Consider the following 26,781-nt stretch of genomic DNA (forward strand, 5'->3'; position numbering starts at 1 on the left):
GGAAGCAGCAAATGAAGGAGTTCATATCCGATCTAGGTGTCATACCTAGTGCATCGGGTCCAATGAAAATATTTTGTGACAATACTGGTGCAATTGCTTTGGCAAAGGAATCCAGATTTCACAAGAGAACCAAGCACATCTAGAGACGCTTCAACTCCATCCGGGATCAAGTCCAGGTGGGAGACATAGAGATTTGCAAGATACATACGGATCTGAATGTTGCAGACCCGTTGACTAAGCCTCTTCCACGAGCACAACATGATCAGCACCAAGGCTCCATGGGTGTTAGAATCATTACTGTGTAATCTAGATTATTGACTCTAGTGCAAGTGAGAGACTGAAGGAAATATGCCCTAGAGGCAATAATAAAGTTATTATTTATTTCCTTACATCATGATAAATGTTTATTATTCATGCTAGAGTTGTATTAACTGGAAACATAATACTTGTGTGAATACATAGACAAACAGGGTGTCACTAGTATGCCTCTACTTGACTAGCTCGTTGATCAAAGATGGTTATGTTTCCTAGCCATAGACATGAGTTATCATTTGATTAACGGGATCACATCATTAGGAGAATGATGTGATTGACTTGACCCATTCCGTTAGCTTAGCACTTGATCGTTTAGTATTCTGCTATTGCTTTCTTCATGACTTATACATGTTCCTATGACTATGAGATTATGCAACTCCCGTTTACCGGAGGAACACTTTGTGTGCTACCAAATGTCACAACGTAACTGGGTGATTATAAAGGTGCTCTACAGGTGTCTCCGAAGGTACTTGTTGGGTTGGCGTATTTCGAGATTAGGATTTGTCACTCCGATTGTCGGAGAGGTATCTCTGGGCCCACTCGGTAATGCACATCACTATAAGCCTTGCAAGCATTGTAACTAATGAGTTAGTTGCGGGATGATGTATTACGGAACGAGTAAAGAGACTTGCCGGTAACGAGATTGAACTTGGTATTGAGATACCGACGATCGAATCTCGGGCAAGTAACATACCGATGACAAAGGGAACAACGTATGTTGTTATGCGGTCTGACCGATAAAGATCTTCGTAGAATATGTAGGAGCCAATATGGGCATCCAGGTTCCGCTATTGGTTATTGACCAGAGAGGTGTCTTGGTCATGTCTACATAGTTCACGAACCCGTAGGGTCCGCACGCTTAACGTTCGTTGACGATATAGTACTATGAGTTATGTATGTTGGTGACCGAATGTTGTTCGGAGTTTTGGATGGGATCACGGATATGACGAGGAACTCCGGAATTGTCCGGAAGTAAAGATTGATATGTCGATAGTAGTGTTTGATCTCCGGAAGGGTTCCGGAATCCATCGGAAGGGGTTCCGGATGTTTCCCGAAATGTTTGGGCACGAGAACACTTTATCTGGGCCAAAGGGGAAAGCCCACGAGGTTTTTGGAAAGCGCAAAAGGAAGTTTTGCGGAGTCCAGGGGCCAGACTAATAGAGGGGTAGGGCTTTGTGGAGGCTTTTACTCCAAGTTTCGACCCCAAGGCTCATCATATAAATAGAGGGGTAGGGCTAGCACCCAAGACACATCAAGAGAACACCAAGCCGTTTGCCGGCAACCCCGTCCCCTCTAGTTTATCCTCCGTCATAGTTTTCGTAGTGCTTAGGCGAAGCCCTGCGGAGATTGTTCTTCACCAACACCGTCACCACGCCGTCGTGCTGCCGGAACTCATCTACTACTTCGCCCCTCTTGCTGGATCGAGAAGGCGAGGACGTCATCGAGCTGAAAGTGTGCAGAACTCGGAGGTGTCGTGCGTTCGGTACTTGGATCGGTCGTATCGTGAAGACGTACGACTACATTAACCGCGTTGATAAAACGCTTCCGCTTACGGTCTACGAGGGTACGTAGACAACACTCTCCCCTCTCGTTGCTATGCATCACCATGATCTTGCGTGTGCGTAGGAAATTTTTGAAATTACTACGTTCCCCAACACACACCAGGGCAGATGGCCTCGGGATCCATGATGGGTGGACCGCGGGCGCTGCTAGGGCCATTGTTATGTGGTCTTTTCAGTCGTGCCCGCGTGCGCCATCTTGCATGCTTCCACACGCACGATGGGATGCCGGGGCCGCCTACAAGCATCCACCATTGAGCTCGGGTGAATAGTAAAATCATAATTTTAAAAAATATCAATTTTTTTTGTTTTTTTACAAAGATTGACAAATGTTTTGAGTGCTTGCAAAGTTTCATCATGGAATCGCATTCCTGGAAGGTGTGGCAAAAGAAACAAAATCGATACTCCAAAAATGCTATTTTCGAAAGCATTTTGTAGCACTGGTTTTTTTTTTGCCACGACTTTCACGAAGTGATTTCATGATGAAATTTTGAAAGCTTTAGAACATTTGTTAAAATTTGCCTTAAAAAATCAGTTTTTTTTAAAAAAAAATCAGTGTTTTCGATTTACTGTTTATCCCGAGCTCGTTTGAGCTCGGGCGTAGAGGAGGACTTTCGGAAGAAAGGGTCCTTTTGGTTTTTGGCCTTTTGTTGCCTACTTAACTTTGAAGATTCTCAGGGATGCAGGCATAATGAGACAAGCTGATTATGGCATGTATGGTGGTGATATGACAGTCTTATCAACTCGTCACGTTATTAAGAGAAGGCAATAAATTATTATATACAATAAATTATTTCTTAGTCTTAGTCTTATCTCTCACAAGTAGATAATCCTAAATATGTGGTGAGATGTATTGTTACTAAAAAATCATCTCTTAACTAAGAGAAGACAAACCTTTTTTTTTTATGATTTGTTTGTCTCCCAAGCTGCCACTCAACATTTCTCCTACATGACAGCCCTAAAATATCATCACCGTACGCAGTGGCGTAGCTAGGGGTGGACAGGGTGGTCCATGGACCATCCTGGAATTCCCCAACAGCTTGTGTATAGTGTAGTAAAAAAGAATTAGTTGAAAATAAACAAAACTTATGTAAATATTCCTATTACGGGACCACCCTAGCAAATTGAGCTGGCTACGCCACTGACTGTACGCGGGGCCCAACAAGCCGGAAAGCATACACGCTGCAGGTATAAGAGGACGACACGTACGTATATATGTTGACGCGGAGGAGACCTGCACGTACTTGCCTCTGCTGGAGTCAAGTCAAGCTGGATCGTACGCGCTTAATTCCACAGTTTCGTATAAGAAGAGTCACCCATGAAAGCAAGAAGAGGACTTTGGACTGGAGTGAAGCAGCTTTCCATCCTACTCGTAATAATTTCCCATCACATGTTCGTATGGTCAGGGCCACGGGATGATTTAATTCCACAGTAGTGCGAAGAATGAAATATGAGTGAGGGAAAGCAATGGGCGGAGACTCGAGACTCTGAGTCAAGCAACCATACCGCAGACTTCAAGTCATGCAAGTTTTCTTTTAGATGTGACGACACATTTCAATAGTTCTATCATAACGCAGGCAGTCAGAATTAACAAAGCATTTAATCTCGTTGTAAACAGTTAGGCATGCATAGATACTATATCATAATTAAGTAGACATGCCATTACAATCAATCTAAAAGCCAACCCATAGAATAGTCAATAGAGTATGCATTAATACCCGCAAAAAAAAACCTATACACATCTATATTTTATTATTTTTTATAGCGGTACAACAACATAGGAAGAACAAGATGTAAGCTACAAGAAGTAGATCCAGGGGAATATAGTGACGAATCGAATTCACCGGAAGTAGGCAGGGTGCTCGTCCTCGTCATCGCAGGCTGTAAGAGCTTTCGAGATGTCATCCATGGTCGGCCGGTTGCTCCTTTCCTGCATGCACGCCAAGGAGAGCTTCACCATTTCCATGGCCTGCCGAGGGTTGAATTGCCCATCCAACCTACTATCCAGCAATGACACAACCTCTCCAGTCGTCGCCACCCTCTTCAGTGCCTGCGCGATTTGGCACATCTCCAGCCGATCCCCGTTAGTCGTTTGGTCAGATATCCTGCTCCCGATCAGGATCTCCAGAAGCACGATGCCATAGCTATACACATCGACCTTGGCGTCGACCGGCAAACTCAGCGCCCACTCGGGTGCGATGTACCCTGTCGTCCCCCTCATGTGGGAGAGTTGTACGCCATCGCCAATGGCCTTCCTCCCGGACAGCTTGGCCAGCCCAAAATCAGAGATCTTTGGGTCCAAGTCCCGCGTGAGCAGGATGTTCTCCGGCTTGACGTCGCAGTGAATGACCCACTCAAGGCACTCGTGGTGGAGGTAGGCTAGGCCCCTGGCGGCACCCAAAGCGATCTTGAACCGCTCACTCCATGCCAGCACCTTACCAACGTCGTCGCCGAACAGGTGCATGTCTAGCGACCCGTTCTCCACATACTCGTACACTAGCAGCTTGTGTTTCCCCTCGGAGCAGAACCCCCAAATCCTCACGAGGTTCATATGGTTGATCCTCCCAAACACCGTCATCTCCGCCCAGAACTCCTCCTCGCCCTGTACCACGTTTGTCAGCTTCTTCACCGCCACCACGGTGGCCTTGTCAAGCACGCCGCGGTACACAATGCCGGAGCCGCCCCGGCCGAGCTCCTCGTTGAAGTTCCCGGTCGCATTCTTGAGCTCCCGGTATGTGAACCTCCTGAACTGGGTCCCCAAGATGAGCCTATAGCCCGATGCCTCCAGAGAGCTGGGGAATGGGATGCTCTCATGTCCTGACAGGAACCACCATGCCATGGCGACGAAGAAAAGGAGAAGCTCAAGAAATCCGAGTGCTGCGGCGAAGGCGAAAACGTAGGACCAGTTCGTGTGGCTGCTGGGTGCCCCATACGTGTACGCGTATGGAGGGACGATGGCGGCACCGGAACCATTATGATTGCAGTCGAGGCCCGCGGACGGCGTCGGTGCCGAGGCGTTGAGACCTCTAGGCACCTTGAGGTATATGCTTCCGGGGAACGCCGGCGAGGTGTAGCCGTTAAACAGGAGGCCTTTTGGGTAGCACCTGCCCTGGCCATCCGTCCGGTAGGAGAAGGCGATGCAGGAGCATGTATTCAAACAGATGCTCTTGCAGTATTGGAACGTGACGGACTGGTTGAACCCGAGGTCGTAGCCGTAGAAGTCGGTGTAGGCCACCTTGACAAACTTGAACCGCTCCGGCGCCACGGCTCCGCTGCAGTTGGCGGTGAACGTCGGGTTGCAGCCCTTTGTCCAGTCCCGGCGGTCCACCCTCTCGTACCCCGGCGCGCAGGAGCACCGGAGGGACGGCTGGTACTCGCAGATGGCGTTCTTGCCGCACAGCCCGTGGACGGAGCACGGCTGCTTCAGCGCCGCCCACGTGACCGTCCATCCTCCGGCCGCGTCCAGGCTGTACATCCTCAGGTTCCCGTCCTGCTCGACGGTCAGCCGTCTCTTGGCGCCGGCGACGCCCAGGTCGGTGGCCTCGGCTCGCAGGTTGTCGCTGGAGAGGAACACCCCGGCGTCGTCGAGGACGCCGACCCGTGAGCTGTTATAGTTGGTCCGGCCGCTCCCGAACACGCCGAGGTCCGGGTCCGGCCAGTAGATGCTGGCGATCTCCGGGCCGTCGTAGAGGAGGCGCAGCACGTTGTCGTTGTCGTAGTAGAGCGTGTAGTAGCCGGCGATGAGCTTCTTGTCCTTGGACAGCGTCTGCGATGGGAGCAGCGTGTCCGTCGGCCAGTCGAAGCTCTGCCACGCGGCAACGCCGGTGGAATCTTCCGGGTCCGTGATGAGAAGGTTGCCGGCGTCGAGAAGGGAGACGGCGAGGCGCTTGTTACCGCCGGTCTTGCTGTCCCACACGGTCGTCCCGTTGGCATCGGCGAGGGCCAGCACGCCGTCGTGGCCGAAGGATACACGGGAAGCCCGGCCGTTCACGGGGGCGCCAGGGTTGGCCGTCCAGACGGCGGTCCGGTTCTTGGCCGCGGTGAACCAGACGGAGAAGTAGAAGGCGTTGTCGACGTGGACGGCTGGGAGGAAGCCGCAGGAGAAGGTGGCGTCCGGCGACACCAGGAAGGGCCGCTCGTGGTCTTCCACCGACAGGGATGAGCCGGCGCCCAGCGTGTGTTGAGCCGCAGAGGAGCGCAGCAGCAGAACGAGAGAGACGAGTGGAAGGAGGGCTGGACTGGCGAATCCAGCCATCACGAGTGGTACGTAGAGCAATGCTGTGAGTACGTGCTAGTTACGTCGTCAGGCCAGTGGTGTTCTTTTATAAAGGCTGAAGAGAAAAGTAGTGAGATGCAGTTAGCCGTGGTTACAAATTTCCAGTTAGCCGTGGTACTAAGGGCATGACCAATGGAAGCACTAGTATGGTGTGGTCTCAAGTTGTCCATGTAGTTAAAGTTGAATGAAGCTATTGGTTTGTACCACACTCACCCAATACAAGCTACTCCCTGTGATGCCATCATCTTTTACTCCTTTTCGCTTCCTACTCTTTTCCAACACATGCCACCTCCCCTCTCTCTGAGAAATCTGTGAGAAATCCACCTTTTCTCTTTCTACTCTCTTCCAACACACCCCGCTTTGGTTTTCAGGCTATAGCTTTTATGCCAACGCATCGTCCGAGCCGAGCTGGCACATGGGGCATCACCCTTGAGGCAGCCCGTTGGCCATGCCCTAAGAGTCTAAGACTTAATCAGTCAAGTGACATAACATGTAATAAGAAGGAAGAAAAAAATTAATGTAAGATCTCACAAATATAGCACTGCCTGAGACTAACATCGGCAGTACCAATACAAGAAAAAACACGAATAAAACACTAAATCAATTTCTTCCGTAGTAGCTCCTTCAAGAAGAGGTACACACGTTCCTCGTGTTGTCATTGTCCAATGAGTGGTAGGAAGGATTTTCATCTTCATTGCTGAAACCAATCGCTTAAGGCCAGTGCATCAAACAACGAGACAACCCCTTTAACAAGGTAATTACACAAGTTCTTCGTTGTTGAACCCGACCAATAAAGACCAGAATTTTTTCCATTTGGACATGAAGCGATGTTTCAAACATCATCTTCAAGATAGATCCTTTGATAGTCACCCCACCAAGTACTCCACTGTAGAACATAGTTGTTCTTGCGGATGGGAGGGACGCCTACCCACCATAGACGACCACCCACTGGTAGAAAAAGGGCCTATTGTCCCGGTTCGTAAGGCCCTTCTGTCCCGGTTTTTGAACCGGGACTAAAGGGTCGTTACTAATGCCCTAGGCCTTTAGTCCCGGTTCTTACACAAACCGGGACAGATGGGCCTCCACGTGGCCGGTGCAGCAAGCCCAGGCAGGAGGGCCTTTAGTCCCGGTTGGTGGCACCAATCGGGACCAATAGGCATCCACACGTCAGCAGGTGGCAGGAGCTGAGGTTTTTGTTTTTTTCTTTCTGAAAGGGGGTGGTTTAGGGGGTAATTTAGGGTGTGTAAGCTAGCTAACAGAGAGAAGTGTCCTCTCTTATTTCCGTGCTTGGTTTACCAACGCTACTGCTATGCCTAAACATGGGTTAGATTAAAGTGAAGGCAACATGTGGTGCATCTCGAAAGTAATATTAATCCTAACTTGATCAAGTTTGGATTAGTACTACTTTCGACATGCACCACATGCTTGTTGCCTTCACTTCACTCCAATCCATGTTCATTTCACCCACTGATATATAATAACTCTTCATGCCCGCATCATGCATCATCATAATAACAAGTCCTACTAATCATCATCATACAACTTCTACTCGTTATTAATAACAAGTCATACGATCATCATCCTCATAATCATCGAACCAACCCTACTTAATTGTTCTAGCCACATGATCAACAGTATTAGGTAGGACCTAAATACCCTCTTGAAGGTAAAATAGCATAAAACAATATAGACCCTGACTCTCCATTATGAAGAATGGAGATCATCCTGTCTCCAATTCTTGCGCCTCGCTTCCTTTTGCTTCCAAGGACCTCCTTGCGACTGTCCATACATTTTTTCCATTCCTTGATTTTCATGTCTCCACTTCTTTTAGAAATCCGGTATGGACAGTTCAGATTCGTAGGATGACCTGGACGTATGTTCAAAACATCAAGGCGACCACTCTGACACATCAGATGAGGCACACAATCCTCTGGGATTATCTGTTGAAAAACATAGTAATAACTTCATAGTTAGCAATGATGTACTAGTTTTAGAAGTATGCAAAAGATGCACGGATGTCGTAATAGTAAAAAAATCTTACCAGGGTATCTCCATAGTACCGTAGTTCAACATGTGCACTAGCGGCACGTATTGACCATAATGTGGAGGAGTTTTACAATAGATGTTGTAATTCTCAAGATCAGTACAAAATCCGACCAGATGAGTTTTCTCCTTATAAGTTAACTCAGAGCCATCGGTGTAGTAGGTTCTGTCTACCATGTTCCGCACATTGTTTGAACAATCAAAATAAGCTGTCAACTATTTTGAAATGAACAATATAAATTAGCTAATAACTATGTTTGAGAAACTCACATAGCGGTAGAATTGGAGGCGTATCAACAAGGACCCAAATGTCCATATTGTCTTGCTCGATGTCAGGATCACCAAGATCCATGGTGACAAGCATACCCTCATCAAAACCATACATCTTGCAAAATGCTTCCCAATTTTTGCAACCAAAATGGGTTACGCTCTCAGAATTATACAGATTTACTTCAAAATCCATATCATGATGGGTCCTTAGGTGAATTTTCTTTGTTTCCATACTTTCATGGTCTTCAAAACCCATCCTCTCCAAGACGTAGCGTCTTGCATGGCATGGGATAAGCTAGTCGAATTGTAAAAGATGAAAAGTACACGTTGAAATAGTTGAAGTCGTGCTTAATTACAAAAAAATAACACTTGTCGTCGTTGCGTACCGTTTCAACATCGAAGGTCTCCTCCAGCTTAATGTTGAAGCGCCGATCTTCGTCCGGGTGAGGCCTATCGCACAGACCTCGGTCGTCGTGGCACCAATCGCACTCCCACGGGAGACTTTCGTCGTCCGAGTACGACATTTCCTATGTTCATAATTCAAATATTAAATGTCTAAAATTGAATATATGTACTAAAAAACCGAAGTTAGATCATTATTATTCATCACGGGTTGACTATCGGTCTGTCGAGTCTTTTCTTGAAAACTCTCAGCTCACATGGTGTATACATTCGACCGTTGGTGATGGTCGCTCCTCCTTTCATCCCCAAGTGCATTACACCAAAATGTCTAGCACACGGGAATGAAGGAGAAGCGACCCCCACGACAACAGTCGGGATTCTTCGTTCTCTCATATATATATATGGTGGAACTCTCCCTCACTGATTCCTCTCTGACATTTGCGACCGTCGGTGATGGTAGCTCCTCCTTTCGTTCCCGAGTGCATTACACCAAATTGTCTAGCACACGGGAACGAAGGAGAAGCTACCCCCACAACAACAGTCGGGATTCTTCGTCCTCTCATATATGGTGGACTCGACAGACTTAAAGTCCACCCGAAATATCGTTTAATTATCTTTCTAAAAAAGGATTTGGCTGGTCTCACCTTGAGGTCGGAGGGGGTCGGTGACGGGCACGACGGCGGGGATGATGGAGGGGGGCTCCTTGATTTCTGCGAAACAAAAACCCTATAAGCTATCAACTAATCATATGCATACGCCTTGCATAGTGCTCTCCAATTTTAGCATTCAAAATAGGAGTAGTTTTCTAATTTGAGCACTGAATAAGCAAAATCAAATCGCAAAATAAAGTAGTATTCAAATTAGGATGCATTCAATTATAAGCAAAACTACATCATCTCCATGCGTCTGTACATCGTCGAATATTATCACTAATACACCTCGAATACTATCATACATATAGCATCGCTAGTACAACTAGAACCATAGCGCCCGACGGGTATCGGCGCGGGCGGTGGACACCCAAAGAGAAGGAACCATCACAGGATCATAGCTCCAGTGAGATCCTGAAGAACCTGCCAGGTATTGTCGAACCTTCCCTCCAACGCAACCATGTAGCGACGGACGTGCTCGTCCTCCTCGCTGACACGGTGACGTACCACCTCCGCGGTGTCCGGAAGCCTCGGCACCGTCACTGGCCCACGCGACCGCCACCAAACAAGGATCGGGTCAACGACGGGCTGGCTCCTCACCAACCTACGCCCTCGGAAGGTAGCACCTCCCAAAACCAGCCCGGCGGAGCCCAGTCCCTGACATGGCCCCTCTGATCAAGCCGGCCTCCTCCACCGAGTCGACGACGAGGATGCGGGATAGGCATCGTCGACGTCGATGCGGGAATAATTTCTTTAACCAAAAAAATAAACTAGTTCTATTAATTTTTTGCTAAAAATAAACTACTTCTATAGTAAAATAAACTAGTTTTATTAAATCAACTAGTTCAACTACTAAGCACTTACTATAAATAGAATAAAGTAGTACTTACTAATTAAAAATAAACTAGTTTAACTAGTTCTATTATTTTTCTAACTAATTATATTTAACACTTTCTCTTCTTATTCTATGAACAAAATTACAACAGAAAAAAATCATAAAAATTCTATGAACAAAATAAAAATTCTATGAACAAAATTACAACAGAAAAAAATCATAAAAATTCTATGAAACAAATTGACATATTCTTTGCATATATATGAACACACAAACATTTGCATATTCAACAATAATATCACCACAAAAATCTATGAACAGAAAAAAATTCTAACTGTTGCATATTCATTTATGAACAAATTACAACAACTCAATTAACTACATATCTAAACTACACATCTAAATTAGGAAAATTCATATGAGCTCACTGCGCAAGGGGGTGGCGATCGACGAGGAGGCAGGGCACGGGGGCGACGGTGAGGGGCGCGGCGACGACGACGGGCGACGAGGAGGCAGGGGGCGGCGACGGCGACGGTGAGGGGCGCGGCGACGGGCAACGAGGAGGCAGGGGTGCGGGGCGGCGACGGCGTCTGGGCGGCGTCGGAGGCAGAGGCGACGACGGCGACGGCGGGGCGCAGAGGGGCAGCCTGGCGGCGTCGTTGGGGCGGGGAAGACGAACTGAATGAAAAATTTCACAAGTGCTAGTTATATAGACGAAGCATTGGTCCCGGTTCGTGACAGCAACCAGGATGAATGCGACCTTTAGTCCCGGTTGTTGCCACCAACCGGGACCAAAGGCCACTTTTCAGCAGCCCAAAGGGCGGGAAGCGGCGGCCTTTGGTCCCGGTTGGTGGCACCAACCGGGACTAAAGGGGGGGCATTGGTACCGGTTCATGGCACGAACCGGTACCAATGCCCCCCCTTTAGTCCCGGTTGGTGCCACCAACCGGGACCAAAGGCCTTGTGCTGCTGCGCCCGCGTCAAAAGTTTAGTCCCACCTCGCTACTTGAGAGGGGCGCGCAGTGGTTTATAAGCCCCACTGCCGCACCCCTCTCGAGCTCCTCTCCATTGCAGGCTTACGGGCCTAATTGTCACTGCTATGCCTGATGGGCCTACTGGGCCTTCTGCTGGCCTGAATCCTGGCACATGGATGGGTTTCTAGTCGTATTCAGGCAGTGGTGGCCGAGTAGGTGGCATATTTTTTATTTTTTGCCTGTTTTTTTGTTTTCTTTTTTGCTTTATTTATTTTGTTTTGTTTCTACTTACAACAAAAAACTTATTTATTTTATTTTGTTTTGTTTCTAATTACTTATTTATTTTACTTTATGATAATTCTTTTTGCTATTAAAGTTTCTAACAAAAAAAGTTCTTTATGAAAATTCTTTATGCTTTTAATGATTTTGAACAGAAAATACTTTGAAAAGCATTTCAAATGAACTCTGAAAAGGTTGAAAGTTGGCATGGTATCTTCATTTCACCCACATAGCATGTGCAAAAAATTGAGAGGGTTACGGCAAAAACTGGATGCACTTCATGTACAAAACGGACAATCTCTTTCGAAGTATCAGGATTTCATACGGAAACTCATCTGTTACAAAGGGATTTCATTTTTTAAACTTATTTGAACTCCTGACTTTTTGTGTGTTCAAAATGCACCATTCAAAGCCACATCATTAATTTTCAACCCTTTCTGACTTCATTTGTTATTTTTCATGCATTTACTGATTATTTTGAGCTATAAGACGCTGAAATTGAAAAGCATTTCAAATGAGGCAGTGAAAAGGTTGAAAGTTGGCATGGTATCATCATTTCATCCACATAGCATGGGCAAGAAAGTTGAAAGGGTTACGGCAAAAACTGGATGCACTTCGTGTACAAAACGGACAATCTCTTTCGAAGTATCAGGATTTCATACGGAAACTCGTCTGTTACAACAGGCATTTCAAATGAACTACGAAAAGGTTGAAAGTTGGCATGGTATCATCATAATAGTTGTGAAGAGAAAGTCTTCAATTTTTTCTTCGCTTGTGTCCTTTCCTTATTGCGCCGTAACCATGGATAATCTTCATCATTTATCAGGATGCTTGGATCAGCCTTGACTTTGAAGGGAGGAATTTCATGAAACTTTTCATAATCTTCGGACATGTCTGTCTTTCCCTCCACTCCCACGATGTCCCTTTTTCCTGAAAGAACTATGTGGCGCTTTGGATCATCGTATGATGTATTCGCTTCCTTATCTTTTCTTTTTCTCGGTTTGGTAGACATGTCCTTCACATAGATAACCTGTGCCACATCATTGGCTAGGACGAACGGTTCGTCAGTGTACCCAAGATTGTTCAGATCCACTGTTGTCATTCCGTACTATGGGTCTACCTGTACCCCGCCTCCTGACAGATTGACCCATTTGCACTTAAACAAAGGGACCTTAAAATCATGTCCGTAGTCAAGTTCCCATATGTCCACTATGTAACCATAATATGTGTCCTTTCCGCTCTCGGCTGCTGCATCAAAGCGGACACCGCTGTTTTGGTTTGTGCTCTTTTGATCTTGGGCGATCGTGTAAAATGTATTCCCATTTATCTCGTATCCTTTGTAAGTCCATACAGTCAAAGATGGTGCCCTGGACAACGAGTACAACTCATCACAAACAGTGTTGTCACCACTGAGACGTGTATCCAACCAACTGCTGAAAGTACTGATGTGTTCACATGTAATCCAGTCGTCGCACTTTGATACGTCCCCAACGTATCTATAATTTTTGATTGCTCCATGCTATATTATATTCTGTTTTGGACATTATTGGGCTTTATTATACACTTTTATATTATTTTTGGGACTAACCTATTAACCTATTAACCTACTAACCTATTAACCTATTATTTTTGGGACTAACCTATCAGAGTTTCGCAGAAAAAGAATATCAAACGGAGTCCAAACGGAATGAAACCTTCGGGAACATGATTTTCGGAATGAACGTGATCTAGAGGACTTGGACCCTACGTCAAGACATCAACCAGGAAGGCACGAGGTAGGGGAGCGCGCCTACCCCCCTGGGCGCGCCCTCCACCCTCGTGGGCCCCACGTTGCTCCACCGACGTACTTCTTCCTCCTATATATACCTACGTACCCCCAAACTACTAGATACGGAGCCAAAAACCTAATTCCACCGCCGCAACCTTCAGTACCCGTGAGATCCCATCTTGGGGCCTTTTCCGGAGCTCCGCCGGAGGGGGAATCGATCACGGAGGGCTTCTACATCAACACCATAGCCTCTCCGATGATGTGTGAGTAGTTTACCTCAGACCTTCGGGTCCATAGTTATTAGCTAGATGGCTTCTTCTCTCTTTTTGGATCTCAATACAATGTTCTCCCCCTCTCTTGTGGAGATCTATTCGATGTAATCTTCTTTTGCGGTGTGTTTGTTGAGACCGATGAATTGTGGGTTTATGATCAAGTTTATCTATGAACAATATTTGAATCTTCTCTGAATTCTTTTATGTATGATTGGTTATCTTTGCAAGTCTCTTCAAATTATCAGTTTGGTTTGGCCTACTAGATTGATCTTTCTTGCAGTGGGAGAAGTGCTTAGCTTTGGGTTCAATCTTGCGGTGTCCTTTCCCAGTGACAGTAGGGGCAGCAAGGCACGTATTGTATTGTTGCCATCGAGGATAACAAGATGGGGTTTATATCATATTGCATGAGTTTATCCCTCTACATCATGTCATCTTACTTAAAGCGTTACTCTGTTCTTATGAACTTAATACTCTAGATGCATGCTGGATAGCGGTCGATGTGTGGAGTAATAGTAGTAGATGCAGGCAGGAGTCGGTCTACTTGTCTCGGACGTGATGCCTATATACATGATCATACCTAGATATTCTCATAACTATGCTCAATTCTATCAATTGCTCAACAGTAATTTGTTCACCCGCCGTAATACTTATGCTCATGAGAGAAGCCACTAGTGAAACCTACGGCCCCCGGGTCTATCTTCCATCATATTAATCTTCCAACACTTAGCTATTTTTATTGCGTTTTATTTTACTTTGCATCTGTATCATAAAAATACCAAAAATATTATCTTATCATATCTATCACATCTCACTCTCGCAAGTGACCGTGAATGGATTGACAACCCCTTTATTGCATTGGTTGCGAGGATTTATTTTTTTGTGTAGGTGCGAGGGACTCGTGCGTGGCCTCCTACTGGATTGATACCTTGGTTCTCAAAAACTGAGGGAAATACTTACGCTACTTTGCTGCATCATCCTTTCCTCTTCAAGGGAAAACCAACGCAGTGCTCAAGAGGTAGCAAGAAGGATTTCTTGCGCCGTTGCCGGGGAGGCTTACGCAAGGTCAAGTCAAGATTTGGACTCCCGACAACGAGCCATTTCTGGCGCCGTTGCCGGGGAGTCTACGCAAAAGTAAATATACCAAGTACCCATCACAAACCCTTATCTCCCGCATTACATTATTTGCCATTTGCCTCTCGTTTTCCTCTCCCCCACTTCACCCTTGCCGTTTTATTCGCCCTCTCTTTTCCGTTCGCCTCTTTTTGGCTTGCTTCTTGTTTGCTCGTGTGTTGGATTGCTTGCTTGTCAGGATGGCTCAAGATAATACCAAATTGTGTGACTTTACCAATACCAACAACAATGATTTCCTTAGCACTCCGATTGCTCCTCTTACCGATACTGAATCTTGTGAAATTAATGCTGCTTTGTTGAATCTTGTCATGAAAGATCAATTCGCCGGCCTTCCTAGTGAAGATGCCGCTACCCATCTAAATAGCTTTGTTGATTTGTGTGATATGCAAAAGAACAAAAATGTTGACAATGATATTGTTAAATTGAAGCTATTTCCTTTTTCGCTTAGAGATCGTGTTAAAGCTTGGTTTTCATCCTTGCCTAAAAATATTATTGATTCTTGGAATAAGTGCAAAGATGCTTTTATCTCTAAGTATTTTCGTCCCGCTAAGATCATATCCCTTAGAAATGACATTATGAATTTTAAGCAACTTGATCATGAACATGTTGCACAAGCTTGGGAGAGGATGAAATTAATGATACGTAATTGCCCTACACATGGTTTGAATTTATGGATGATTATACAAAAAATTTATGCCGGATTGAATTTTGCTTCTAGAAATCTTTTAGATTCGGCCGCGGGAGGCACTTTTATGGAAATCACTTTAGGAGAAGCTACTAAACTCCTAGATAATATTATGGTTAATTATTCTCAATGGCACACTGAAAGATATACTAATAAGAAAGTGCATGTGATAGAAGAAATTAATGTTTTGAGTGGAAAGATGGATGAGCTTATGAAATTATTTGCTAATAAAAGTGTTTCTTCTGATCCTAATGATATGCCTTTGTCTACTTTGATTGAGAATAATAATGAATCTATGGATGTGAATTTTGTTGGTAGGAATAATTTTGGTAACAACGCGTATAGAGGAAACTTTAATCCAAGGCCATATCCTAGTAATTCCTCTAATAATTATGGTAATTCCTACAACAATTCTTATGGAAATTTTAATAAGATGCCCTCTGAATTTGAGACTACTATTAAGGAGTTTATGAATTCACAAAAGTATTTCAATGCTTTGCTTGAAGAAAAATTGCTTAAAGTTGATGAATTGGCTAGGAACGTTGATAGAATTTCTCTTGATGTTGATTCTTTGAAACTTAGATCTATTCCACCTAAGCATGATATCAATGAGTCTCTCAAATCCATGAGAATTTCCATTGATGAGTGCAAAGAAAGAACCGCTAGGATGCGTGCTAAGAAAGATTGCTTTGTGAAAGCGTATTCTTCTAGTTTCTATGAAAATAAAGATGAAGATCTAAAAGTTATTGATGTGTCCCCTATTAAATATTTGTTTAGCAATATGAATCTTGATAATGATGGGACTGAATATGATTCACCTCTACCTACAAGGCGTTCCAAAAATTCGGAGTTTTTAGATCTTAATGCAAAAAGTGAGATTGAAGAGATCAAAACTCTAGACATTAATGAACCCACTATTTTGGATTTCAAGGAATTTAATTATGATAATTGCTCTTTGATAGATTGTATTTCCTTGTTGCAATCCGTGCTAAATTCTCCACATGCTTATAGTCAACATAAAGCTTTTACTAAACATATCGTTGATGCTTTGATGCAATCTTATGAAGAAAAACTTGAGTTGGAAGTTTCTATCCCTAGAAGACTTTATGATGAGTGGAACCTACTATTAAAATTAAAATTAAAGATCATGAATGCTATGCTTTGTGTGATTTGGGTGCTAGTGTTTCCACGATTCCAAGGACTTTGTGTGATTTGCTAGGTTTCCGTGATTTTGATGATTGCTCTCTAAACTTACACCTTGCGGATTCCACCATTAAGAAACCTATGGAAAGAATTAATGATGTTCTTATTATTGCAAATAGGAACTATGTGCCCGTAGATTTTATTGTTGTTGATATAGATTGCAATCCTTCATGTCCTATTATTCTTGGTAGACCTTTCCTTAGAACGATTGGTGCAATTATTGATATGAAGGAAGGGAATATTAGATTCCAATTTCCGTTAAGGAAAGGCATGGAACACTTTCCTATAAAGAAAATTAAATTACCTTATGAATCTATTACGAGAGCCACTATTGGATTGCCTACCAAAGATGGCAATACCTAGATCTATCCTTGCTATTATGCCTAGCTAAGGGCGTTAAACGATAGCGCTTGTTGGGAGGCAACCCAATTTTATTTTTATTTTTTGCTTTTCTCTTCTGTTTAGGAATAAATATTTGATCTAGCCTCTGGTTAGATCTGTTTTTATGTTTTAATTAGTGTTTGTGCCAAGTTTAACCTATAGGATCTTCTTGGATGATAGTTATTTGATCTTGCTGAAAATTCCAGAAACTTTCTGTTCACGAAACTAATTGTTAAAAATCACGAGAACGTGATAAAATATTGATTCCAAATGCTGCTGATCAATAAACAAATTATCTAGGTCGTCCTATTTTGGCTGAATTTGTAGAGTTCCAGAAGTTTGCGTTAGTTACAGATTACTACAGATTGTTCTGTTTTTGACAGATTCTGTTTTTCGTGTGTTGTTTGCTTATTTTGATGAACCTATGGCTAATAAAATGGTTTATAAACCATAGAGAAGTTGGAATAAAGTAGGTTTAACACCAATATAAATAAATAATGAGTTAATTACAGTACCTTTAAGTGGTGTTTTGTTTTCTTTCGCTAACGGAGCTCACGAGATTTTCTGTTAAGTTTTGTGTTGTGAAGTTTTCAAGTTTTGGGTAAAAGATTTGATGGATTATGGAACAAGGAGTGGCAAGAGCCTAAGCTTGGGGATGCCCATGGCACCCCAAGATAATCTAAGGACCTAAAAGCCAAAGCTTGGGGATGCCCCGGAAGGCATCCCCTCTTTCGTCTACTTCCATCGGTAACTTTACTTGGAGCTATATTTTTATTCACCACATGATATGTGTTTTGCTTGGAGCATCTTGTATGATTTGAGTCTTTGCTTTTTAGTTTACCACAATCATCTTTGCTGTACAAACCTTTTGATGAGAGACACACATGATTCAGAATTTATTAGAATACTCTATGCGCTTCACTTATATCTTTTGAGCTATATAGTTTTTGCTCTAGTGCTTCACTTATATCTTTTAGAGCACGGCGGTGGTTTTGTTTTATAGAAACTATTATTCTCCCATGCTTCACTTATATTATTTTGAGAGTCTTAAACAGCATGGTAATTTGCTTAAATTGGGAAATTAATCCTAATATGCTAAGTATTCAGGACTAGTAAAAAAAACTTTCTTATGAGTGTGCTGAATACTAAGAGAAGTTTGATGCTTCATGATTGTTTCGAGATATGGAGGAAGTGATATTAAAGTTGTGCTAGTTGAGTAGTTGTGAATTTCAGAAATACTTGTTTTGAAGTTTGCAAGTCCCGTAGCATGCACGTATGGTAAACATTATGTAACAAATTTGAAGCATGAGGTGTTCTTTGATTGTCCTCCTCATGAGTGGCGGTCGGGGAAAAGCGATGGTCTTTTCCTACCAATCTATCCCCCTAGGAGCATGCGCGTAGTGCTTGGTTTTTGATGACTTGTAGATTTTTGCAATAAGTATGTCAGTTCTTTATGACTAATGTTGAGTCCATGGATTATACGCACTCTTATCCTTCCATCATTGCTAGCCTCTTCGGTACCGTGCATTGCCCTTTCTCACATTTAGAGTTGGTGCAAACTTCGCCGGTGCATCCAAACCCCGTGATATGATACGCTCTTTCACACATAAACCTCCTTATATCCTCCTCAAAACAGCCACCATACCTACCTATTATGGTATTTCCATAGCCATTCCGAGATATATTGCCATGCAACTTCCACTATTTCATTTATCATGACACGTTCATTACTGTCATATTGCTTTGCATGATCATGTAGTTGGCATTGTATTTGTGGCAAAGCCACCGTTCATAATTCTTCATACATGTCACTCTTGATTCATTGCTATCCCGGTATACCGCCGGAGGCATTCATATAGAGTCATACTTTGTTCTAGTATCGAGTTGTAATCATTGAGTTGTAAATAAATAGAAGTGTGATGATCATCTTTCATAGAGCATTGCCCTAATAAAAAAAGAGAAAGGCCAAAAAAAGAGAAGGCCCAAAAAAAGAGAGAATAAAAAGGGGCAATGCTACTATCCTTTTTCCACACTTGTGCTTCAAAGTAGCACCAGGCTCTTCATGATAGAGAGTCTCTTGTTTTGTCACTTTCATATACTAGTGGGAATTTTTCATTATAGAACTTGGCTTGTATATTCCAATAATGGGCTTCCTCAAATGCCCTAGGTCTTCGTGAGCAAGCAAGTTGGATGCACCCCCACTTAGTTTCTTTTGTCGAGCTTTCATGCATTTATAGCTCTAGTGCATCCGTTGCATGGCAATCCCTACTCCTTGCATTAACATCAATCGATGGGCATCTCCATAGCTCATTGATTAGCTGCGTTGATGCAAGACTTTCTCCTTTTTTGTCTTCTCAACATAACCCCCATCATTATATTCTATTCCACCCATAGTGCTATATCCATGGCTCACGCTCATGTATTGCGTGAAGGTTGAAAAAGTTTGAGATTACTAAAGTATGAAACAATTGCTTGGCTTGTCATCGGGGTTATGCATGATGAGAGCATTCTTGTGTGATGAAAATGGAGCATGACTAAACTATATGATTTTGTAGGGATGAACTTTCTTTGGCCATGTTATTTTGAGAGGACATAATTGCTTAGTTAGTATGCTTGAAGTATTATTACTTTTATGTCAATATTAAACCTTTATCTTGAATCTTTCGGATCTGAATATTCATACCACAATTAAGAGAATTACATTGAAATTATGCCAAGTAGCATTCCACATCAAAAATTCTGTTTTTATCATTTACCTACTCGAGGACGAGTAGGAATTAAGCTTGGGGATGCTTGATACGTCTCCAATGTATCTATAATTTTTTATTGCTCCATGCTATATTATATTCTGTTTTGGACATTATTGGGCTTTATTATACGCTTTTATATTATTTTTGGGACGAACCTATTAACCGGAGGCCCAGCCTAGAATTGCTGTTTTTTGCCTATTTCAGAGTTTCGCAGAAAAAGAATATCAAACGGAGTCCAAACGGAATGAAACCTTCGGGAATGTGATTTTCGGAACGAACGTGATCCAGAGGACTTGGACCCTACGTCAAGACATCAACTAGGAAGGCACGAGGTAGGGGCCCCACGTTGCTCCACCGACGTACTTCTTCCTCCTATGTATACCTACGTACCCCCAAACTACCAGATACGGAGCCAAAAACCTAATTCCACCGCCGCAACCTTCTATACCCGTGAGATCCCATCTTGGGGCCTTTTCCGGAGCTCCGCCGGTGGGGGCATCGATCACGGAGGGCTTCTACATCAACACCATAGCCTCTCCGATGATGTGTGAGTAGTTTACCTCAGACCTTCGGGTCCATAGTTATTACCTAGATGGCTTCTTCTCTCTTTTTGGATCTCAATACAATGTTCTCCCCCTCTCTTGTGGAGATCTATTCGATGTAATCTTCTTTTGCGGTGTGTTTTTTGAGATCGATGAATTGTGGGTTTATGATCAAGTTTATCTATGAACAATATTTGAATCTTCTCTGAATTCTTTTATGTATGATTGGTTATATTTGCAAGTCTCTTCGAATTATCAGTTTGGTTTGGCCTACTAGATTGATCTTTCTTGCAATGGGAGAAGTGCTTAGCTTTGGGTTCAATCTTGCGGTGTCCTTTCCCAGTGACAGTAGGGGCAGCAAGGCACGTATTGTATTGTTGCCATCGAGGATAACAAGATGGGGTTTATATCATATTGCATGAGTTTATCCCTCTACATCATGTCATCTTACTTAAAGCGTTACTCTGTTCTTATGAACTTAATACTCTAGATGCATGCTGGATAGCGGTCGATGTGTGGAGTAATAGTAGTAGATGCAGGCAGGAGTCGGTCTACTTGTCTTGGAGGTGATGCCTATATACATGATCATACCTAGATATTCTCATAACTATGCTCAATTCTATCAATTGCTCAACAGTAATTTGTTCACCCACCGTAATACTTATGCTCATGAGAGAAGCCACTAGTGAAACCTACGGCCCCCGGGTCTATCTTCCATCATATTAATCTTCCAACACTTAGCTATTTTTATTGCCTTTTATTTTACTTTGCATCTTTATCATAAAAATACCAAAAATATTATCTTATCATATCTATCAGATCTCACTCTCGTAAGTGACCGTGAAGGGATTGCCAACCCCTTTATTATGTTGGTTGCGAGGATTTATTTGTTTGTGTAGGTGCGAGGGACTCGTGCGTGTCCTCCTACTGGATTGATACCTTGGTTCTCAAAAACTGAGGGAAATACTTACGCTGCTTTGCTGCATCACCCTTTCCTCTTCAAGGGAAAACCAACGCAGTGCTCAAGAGGTAGCACACTGCTCCGGGTGTTTGGAGCGCAGACTGTTCTTGTGTTCATCGACATACGGGGTCACCAAGGTAGAGTTCTGTAGAACATTGTAGTGTGCTTGAGACCAAAAATATCCGTCCCTGCATATTATTGAGTCCCCTCCAAGCGTGCCTTTTCTAGTCAGTCTCCCCTCATACCGCGATTTAGGGAGACCTATCTTCTTAAGGCCAGGAATGAAGTCAACACAAAACCCAATAACATCCTCTGTTTGATGGCCCATGAAGATGCTTCCTTCTGGCCTAGCGCGGTTATGGACATATTTCTTTAGGACTCCCATGAACCTCTCAAAGGGGTACATATTGTGTAGAAATACGGGGCCCAGAATGACAATCTCCTCAACTAGATGAACTAGGACGTGCGTCATGATATTGAAGAAGGATGGTGGGAACACCAGCTTGAAACTGACAAGACATTGCACCACATCACTCCTTAGCCTTGGGATGATTTCTGGATCGATCACCTTCTGAGAGATTGCATTGAGGAATGCACATAGCTTCACAATGGCTAATCGGACGTTTTCCGATAGAAGCCTCCTCAATGCAACCGGAAGCAGTTGCGTCATAATCACGTGGCAGTCATGAGACTTTAGGTTCTGGAACTTTTTCTCTGGCATATTTATTATTCCCTTTATATTTGACGAGAAGCCAGTCGGGACCTTCATACTAAGCAGGCATTCAAAGAAGACTTCCTTCTCTTCTTTGGTAAGAGCGTAGCTGGCAGGACCTTCATACTGCTTTGGAGGCATGCCGTCTTTTTCGTGCAAACGTTGCAGGTCCTCCCGTGCCTCAGCTGTATCTTTTGTCTTCCCATACACGCCCAAGAAGCCTAGCAGGTTCACGCAAAGGTTCTTCGTCACGTGCATCACATCGATCGAAGAGCGGACCTCTAGGTCTTTCCAGTAGGGTAGGTCCCAAAATATAGATTTCTTCTTCCACATGGGTGCGCGTCCCTCAGCGTCATTCGGAACAGCTACTCCACCGGGACCCTTTACAAAGATTACGTGTAAATCATTGACCATAGCAAGTATGGATCACTGGTACACATGGCGGGCTTCTTCCGGTGATCTGCCTCGCCTTTGGAATGATTGCCTTTCTTTTGACATTGATGGTTGGTCGGAAGAAATCGACGATGGCCCAGGTACACATTCTTCCTGCATTTGTCCAGGTATATACTTTCGGTGTCCGCTAAATAGTGCGTGCATGCGTGGTATCCCTTGTTTGTCTGTCCTGAAAGGTTACTGAGAGCGGGCCAATCGTTGATGGTTACAAACAGCAACGCGTGCAGGTTAAATTCCTCCTGTTTGTGCTCATCCCACGTACGTACACCGTTTCCATTCCACAGCTTTAAAAGTTCTTCAACTAATGGCCTTAGGTACACATCAATGTCGTTGCCGGGTTGCTTAGGGCCTTGGATGATAACTAGCATCATAATGAACTTCCGCTTCATGCACATCCAAGGACGAAGGTTATACATACATAGAGTCACGGCCAGGTGCTGTGATTGCTGCTCTGCTCCCCGAAAGGATTAATGCCATCCACACTTAAAGCAAACCATACGTTCCTTGGGTCACGTGCAAACTCAGCCCAGTACTCTCACTCGATTTTTCTCCACTGCGACCCGTCAGCGGGTGCTCTCAACTTCCCGTCTTTCTTACGGTCCTCACTGTGCCATCGCATCAACTTGTCATGCTCTTTGTTTCTGAACAGTCGTTTCTACCGTGGTAATATAGGAGCATACCACATCACCTTCGCAGGAACCCTCTTCCCGCGGGGCTCGCCGTCAACATCACCAGGGTCATCTCGTCTGATCTTATACCGCAATGCACCGCATACTGGGCATGCGTTCAAATCCTCATACGCACCACGGTAGAGGATGCAGTCATTAGGGCATGCATGTATTTCTGCACCTCCAATCCTAGAGGGCATACGACCTTCTTTGCTGCGTATGTACTGTCGGGCAATTCGTTATCCTTTGGAAGCTTCTTCTTCAATATTTTCAGTAGCTTCTCAAATCCTTTGTCAGGCACAGCATTCTCTGCCTTCCACTGCATCAATTCCAGTACGGTACTGTGCTTTGTGTTGCCATCTTCGTAATTGGGGTACAACCCTTTTTTGTGATCCTCTAACATGCGATTGAACTTCAGCTTCTCCTTTTGGCTTTCGCATTGCGTCCTTGCATCGACAATGACCCGGCAGAGATCATCATCATCGGGCACATCGTCTGGTTCCTCTTGATCTTCAGCAGCTTCCCCCGTTGCAGCATCATCGGGCACATTGTCTGGTTCCTCTTGATCTTCAGCAGCTCCCCCCGTTGTAGCATCACCGTATTCAGGGGGCACGTAGTTGTCATCGTCCTCTTCTTCTTCACCGTCTTCCATCATAACCCCTATTTCTCCGTGCCTTTTCCAAACATTATAGTGTGGCATGAAACCCTTTTAAAGCAGGTGGGTGTGAAGGATTTTCCGGTCAGGGTAAGACTTCGTATTCCCACATTTAGGGCATGGACAACACATAGAACCATTCTGCTTGTTTGCCTCAGCCACTTCGAGAAAATTATGCACGCCCTTAATGTACTCGGAGGTGTGTCTGTCATCGTACATCCATTGTCGGTTCATCTGCGTGCATTATATATAATTATGTGTGTCAAAAGTAAGAAAATCAGACAAGTATCTATCTAAAGTAAGAAAATCAGACAAGTATCTATCTAAAGTAAGAAAATCAGAAAGAAGATAAGAACAAGAGGCTCACCACGGTGGTGCCGGCGACGAGATCGGTGCGGGTAATCGACGGCGGTGAAAATGGGGACGGGGCGTGATGGACTGCTAAACCTAGACAAATCTCGGGGAAAATGGAGCTCCGAGGTCGAGCTTCGAGAGGAGAAAGCTTAACTAGTCTGGCTCGGGCATTTCATCAAACACCTCATGTGCATAGGAGGTGAGCTAGAGCACCCAATGCCCCCCTCGCCGGCCAGCAAAAAACAGAGCACTGTGGAGTGCTTTGCTACGGCGATGGGGTATATATAGGCAACTTATTTGTCCCGGTTCGTGGCAGGAACCGGAACTAAATCCCCCTTCTGTACCGGTTCTAGGCATGAACCGGCACCAATGGTTGTGGGCCAGGAGCGCGGCCCATTGGTCCCAGTTCGTGCCTAGAATCGGGACAAATGGATCCAGAAGAACCGGGACCAATGCCCACGAGGCCCCGGCCGGCCCCCTAGGCTCACGAACTGGGACTAATGCCCCCCATGGGTCCCGGTTCGTGAAGAACCGGGACTAATGGGCTGGCCAGGCCCGAACCAAAGCCTTGTTTTCTACAAGTGACCCAAGCTATCCGGGGATTAGCCAGAAGTTAAAGATTGGGGGGGGGGGGAAATGAGACAAACTTTTGATTACAGGGGCCAAACTACACTAATGCATTATTCTTTTCTAAATTCTGCACTGTCCATCTCTATATTAGGAGTAAATCAATGATGTTAGGGGGACCAGGGCCCTGCTAGTCCCCCTGTCTCCGCCACTGCATGTGGCGGCACAAATCTGCTCGCTTTCACTCCAAATTCGGCATTTTTGTGGCTTGTTTCCTATTTTTAAGTCACTAAAATAATTTCTACGCATTTAATGAATATAATTCAAATATGAACAACAAGTGCATGAAAAAGTTGCCGCCTCCCTGCGCTCCGTCCCCCACCCCCGCTCCTCCTCCTCCGACGATGCTATGTTTTTGCTGGAACTGGTATCGAGGAAGCTACCACTGGCGCTCGGTTTAGTTGCAACCAGGACGGCGGCGAGCGTTGTCGGTGACGATGGCACCTGACTTTGCTACAACCAGATGTTCAAGTGTCAAATGTTGCAACTGGCGAAAACAAAAGCTGGAACGGGCGTTCACACACTACAAAAAAAAGACACTTCTATGATGATACGTGTTTGTCACAGTAGGTCACGTTTTCTGTCATGCATGTACATCCATGACAATTTTATGACAGAATCAAGATAGTCATACATGTGCTGTCGTAGAAGTGTTCCATGACATTACCAAAATTATCATCACGGAATTGTCCACTTCCATGACGATAAATCGCGCGTCATGGAAGTGCTTTCGTCAAGGGTGACCGACACGTGGCATCCACCGTAACGGGTCGCCGTTAAGCTACCGGGTACGGTTTTGGATCCGATAACCCGCTAACAGACCGGACCAATGAGGATTTTTCACGTGTAAAATTCTCATTGGCCGGAGGAAACACGTGTTGGCTCACCGTTGGCATAGATGTCATCCATTCATTGGACAGGAGGGACCTATGATACATCGACACGTGGCACAGCCCATCTAAGGCCCATGCCGGTGAAAAGGCCGGCCCGTTTGACTTGGTCAAAAGGTAACGGGCCGGCCCACGGAAAGCCTGTTAACGACGTGTTCGTATATAGCCCATTTACGGCCCGCTAACTCACGACCCGTTACGGCCTATCAGAATTAAGCCCAGTAGCTTCAATTGGGCCATCCAATATGATGCCAGCCCGTTGTAACTTCCGGCCCATGTATGGCCCATGATGTCTTTCGGCCCATACGAGGCCATTTGTAACTCTTGGCCCATTAAAGGCCCGTGATGAATCTGGCCCGCAATGAACAGTGTACCCCTTTATACCCATTAACAGCCCATTATTCCATTGGGCCGTTTCCATCCCGTGTTATCTTTCGACCTTCTCAGGGCCCATTTATTCTTGGGCTCATTACCAGCATTCGGTTACTTACGGCCCGTTATTGGCCTTTTCTGCTTGTGGGCCAAATTCAGCCCGCGGTTACAATCGGCCCGTTTGCTGCCCGTTAATCCGTTGGGCCGTTTTCATAGCGTCGCGTCGTCCAATACGGCCGATTAACGACGGCCCATTATTGTCGGCCCATGAACGGACGATTCCAAATCTAGCCCGTTTACGGCCCATAATGCGGTCTGTTATTGGTCCATGTTTGGCCTATCGATCATACAGCACGTAGAAGGCCCATTGATGCTACGGCCCGTAGAAGGCCCATTGTTTCTACGGCCCTTAGAAGGCCCATTGTTTCTACGTCCGTAGGAGGCCCATGGTAACTACAGTAAATATGTAGCCCAGGGTTATTGTGGCCTAGTTTTAAAAAATAGGTTATTGCGGCCACTAGCAAACCGCGGAAAAAGAACTGCACTGACTACAAGCTAACAAATAAACAAGACAACAAGGAACTAAATAAGCAAGCAACTTAAGCTAGGCTAGCACTGCTATTACACATATTACATCCACTGGGCATCAAAGTTCGCTACCAGTGCAAATATAGGGAACAAAGCAACATCACATACACTGGTCGTCAAAGTTGGCGACCAGTGCAAATAAACGCCGCAGCAAAACAAGTCCAGA

The 26,781-nt window shown here is 44.7% G+C and overlaps 1 protein-coding gene across 1 annotated transcript; it reads right to left on the reverse strand.

Moving 5' to 3' along the window:
* Positions 1 to 3,585: 3,585 nt before the first annotated feature.
* Positions 3,586 to 6,725, reverse strand: LOC109744026 (putative receptor protein kinase ZmPK1). The gene has a single exon (XM_020303118.4). It carries the CDS (start codon positions 6,127 to 6,129, stop codon positions 3,715 to 3,717), a length of 2,415 nt encoding a protein of 804 aa, XP_020158707.1. The 5' UTR covers positions 6,130 to 6,725; the 3' UTR covers positions 3,586 to 3,714.
* Positions 6,726 to 26,781: the final 20,056 nt, after the last annotated feature.

The sequence above is a fragment of the Aegilops tauschii genome, chromosome 1, assembly GCF_002575655.3.
Source record: "Aegilops tauschii subsp. strangulata cultivar AL8/78 chromosome 1, Aet v6.0, whole genome shotgun sequence".
Taxonomy (NCBI): Eukaryota; Viridiplantae; Streptophyta; class Magnoliopsida; order Poales; family Poaceae; genus Aegilops; species Aegilops tauschii.

Coding starts and splice junctions, on each gene's coding strand:
- LOC109744026 (XM_020303118.4), bottom strand. CDS start 6,129: ATGGCTGGATTCGCCAGTCCAGCCCTCCTTCCACTCGTCTCTCTCGTT.